The sequence below is a fragment of the Aplysia californica genome, unplaced genomic scaffold (genome assembly GCF_000002075.1).
Source record: "Aplysia californica isolate F4 #8 unplaced genomic scaffold, AplCal3.0 scaffold00037, whole genome shotgun sequence".
Lineage (NCBI taxonomy): Eukaryota > Metazoa > Mollusca > Gastropoda > Aplysiida > Aplysiidae > Aplysia > Aplysia californica.
Window position 1 is genome coordinate 1,153,686 of NW_004797307.1, and position 3,413 is coordinate 1,157,098.

Consider the following 3,413-nt stretch of genomic DNA (forward strand, 5'->3'; position numbering starts at 1 on the left):
CTTGCTTACTTCAACCCTTCCTTACTCTACTCAAAACATGAAAAAACAACAACCAAGAAGCACTTCTACAGCTTTTGCTCCATGGCTCAACGTTCACGTAATCATTGTCTAACCTAGTCAAAAGGCGCCCACGTTTAGTGAAAGGCTTTCCTAATTTGGAAATCTCAAGTAAGAAAAAAAAGCCCCAACAAACAACAAATAGCTATTGAGTATAAAAACACGCAATAAACGGAAGACAAACACTGCTTCTAAGAGCTCTTAAACAGCTCCTTATTGCATTTTCCTTACCCCTTGGCCAAAGATTTCATGTACCCTTAATCACAAAGATACTCGACGCCGCCACTTCATTTGTTTGAACTTCTCTATTATAAGAAAGAAAAGGCCAATTGAGTATAAAAAGAACACGGAATAAACGGAAGACAAACACTGCTTCAAGAGCTCTTCAATAGCTCCTTATAGTATTTTCCTAACTCCGTGGCCAAAGATTTCCAGTATTCTTACATCACAAATCTACTCGACGACACCACTTATTCCACCTTCTGGTTGTAGCTTACTCCACTCCGAGAGCTCTTATCTTATCTAATTATCCACTTCAAAAACAAGTCCAAAGAAGTGCCACAAATAACCCCAAAGTACCCCCTTCTACACATAAAACCCAAACAATACAAAAAGCGACCAAAAAAACCCAACAGCAAAACATGAAAAGTTCTAGAAAAAGCTAACATAACAGCTGCCTCAACTGTCTTGTGAAAAAAAATATTGCGGATCTCAAGTTCTAATATGAAAATAAAAAAGGAAGAAAACAAAATACAGTGTGTCTGAAAAAGAAGACATTATGTAAAGGGCATCATTGCACCAATTTTAGCAAAACTTTGAACTAATAAACTGCAACCAAGGGGACGTTAATTTTGAAAACATGGAGAAAACCTATTTACATGTTCGAAAAATAACAAGTTTCATACATTTAAACTAAAACTGAGAAAATGCTAAGATTTGCACTATAACACACGGACGGTAATAACCACGACCGTCACATTAGATCCTATATCATCGTGCTGAGAAAGTTTTGGAGAAGATTGCGGAGTAAAAGTGATTTTGCTGTGGAGGAGGCCTGGTACCAACAGGACGGGGTTATACCCAACACACCAAGCGTGGTCCTTGCATGGGTACAAGAAACATTCAGGGGAAAGCCTTGTACAGCGAAAGCTTACAAATGAATTGTCCACCCAATCCCCCAAATTGATTCACCCTCGATTATTTCTTTCGAAGGGTTTGACAGGCAAAATGCAGGGAAACAACCAGCAAACAGTCCAACAGTTGAAACTCATTGTTGAACAGGACGTCCAAAGTTTTGTTGAAATTGGTCCAAAGATGACCGAGTTATTGCCCTTTAAATGGACCCTACTCTTAAGACATGAGGTTTTAATAATGCAAAGGAGCAAGTAAAAAGAAACGACAACACCCCCCCTTTCCCCCCTTAACAAAATAAAATATTCCCAACCCATTTTGGACAAAAACAAACAAAAAGAAAATCAAATCACAACCGAAATATTAACCAGCAAAAAGTCAACCAATGAATCAAAAGCATGAATCTTTACTGATATAGAATTTCAATGCTCTGGCTGGCACTTCGGGCTGGTTAACCGTACCAAGGAACCCACTGCCTTTACTGAGGCCCACACGGCTCAGAACGGACAGAGGCCGATGTCGTTCACTTACATGTAGGGCTGGTGGAACGGAAAGACAGTCATATACACATACCCAGCTGCGCACCCATACACACACACACACACACACACACACACACACACACACACACACACACACACATATATGCAGACATACACATGCACACACATACACTTACACTCACACATAGTGCGCTGGAAAGATACCCTTTTGGCGTTTTTGCAGAAGTTTAACGTTCGTTTTTGTTTGAGTAAAGAAATGTATATCGACAAAATATCTGTCATTTGCAGCAGGGAAAAAGTAAGACGAATAGACAGATTCAGATACAGCAGAGGGAGAGGAAAGAAGTAAGATCTACCAATGGCACCCCACAGTCAATGTCGGAAGTTTAACTCGCCACTAGAAATAACAAGCGTTTGCTGGTGACCAGGGCGGTTCAAGGGCAAGAATTATTCATGAATGAACATACTGTCAGTGTAGTTCCACAACTTTTGTTTATTCTTTTAATAAGTGTTTTACGGCACTTGCAACACAATTGGGTCATTAAAGTGCCGAAGGTTAGAGGTGTTACAAACGAGTAACACACATAAAAGGAAGGGTAAGAGCAAACGACCATAGATGTTTGATAGGAAAGACGGAGAAAACCACACGGGAACAGCCACCCACCGGACACTTCCACAAACTCCCAAGTCAATTTCTGGGCGCTTAAAAAAACAACAACTCTACAATATTCAAATAATGAAATGTTAATCTTAAAATGTAGTTTCGTTTTTTTTTTCGTTAGTAAACGGAATCAAGAATTTTAAGGCACTTGCAACACACATAATATGTCATATAAGTGTTGAAGATAAGAGGTGTCACTAGATTTAACGAGAGAGGAGAGATAGGACGGTAGATGTTTGATAGGGAAAAAACCAAATGAACAGACCACACATTAGAGCACCTGTCAATCATCTATTTACAAGAGTGTAGCTACTGTGTCATGAGAGCGACGTTTGCAAAAACAAGCTCACCTTGTACACTGAACTCTTCCATCACTTCCTTCATAGAGCTCACGACCTTCAGGTCACTGATCTCAGCAGCCCTCAGCAACGACAGCACACGAGGCTGGAAAACACACACGTCAACAACACATTACAAAAAGCTAGATGAGATACTGGAAGTCGCCACGCCTCTTTAAAATACTGACAAATATCTCTCGTGCCAAATACATTCAAATTCAACCCCCCCCCCCCCTCCGACCCCAAGTGCATTTTTTTGAAAATGAAGCTTAACATTGGACCTAAACCTAAAAATGAAGATATTACCCACTCCAAGACCATTAAAATATACTGTTATAAATACATCCCCCCCCCCATCCCAGCCACACAAAACTTTCTGATATTCCAAAAGCCCATTATCCCCAACCTCCAAAAGCGAAACAATATCGATCACATATATAGGTCTACTATTCAATTAAATTCTGGATCTGAAGAAAAAAAAACCCTATTTCTAGAAACCCCCCTCCAACGAAATAATACAAACACCCCAACCCACCTTCCCACTTTTCAGAAAACCTTAAATAATACATTCCCCTCCACATACAATTAAAAATAAACAACCCTAAATAATACATCCCCCCAATCCCGTGATACACACTTTACAGAGAACAACCTTAAACAACATCCCTCCCCCCGACCTTCTGTTTCCAGAAAAAAATAGACAATTACTCAGCCCCCCCCCCC

General features: G+C 40.1%; 1 protein-coding gene across 1 annotated transcript in view; it reads right to left on the minus strand.

The window, feature by feature from the left end:
* Window positions 1–2,702: 2,702 nt before the first annotated feature.
* The window catches only part of LOC101862854 (sodium-independent sulfate anion transporter), a gene marked incomplete at its 3' end in the record, with an annotated part of 123,726 nt that continues 123,015 nt past the window's right edge, over window positions 2,703–3,413 (minus strand). Inside the window, 1 exon segment of the mRNA XM_005091896.3 lies at window positions 2,703–2,796. Coding sequence (XP_005091953.3) covers window positions 2,703–2,796 — 94 coding nt within the window.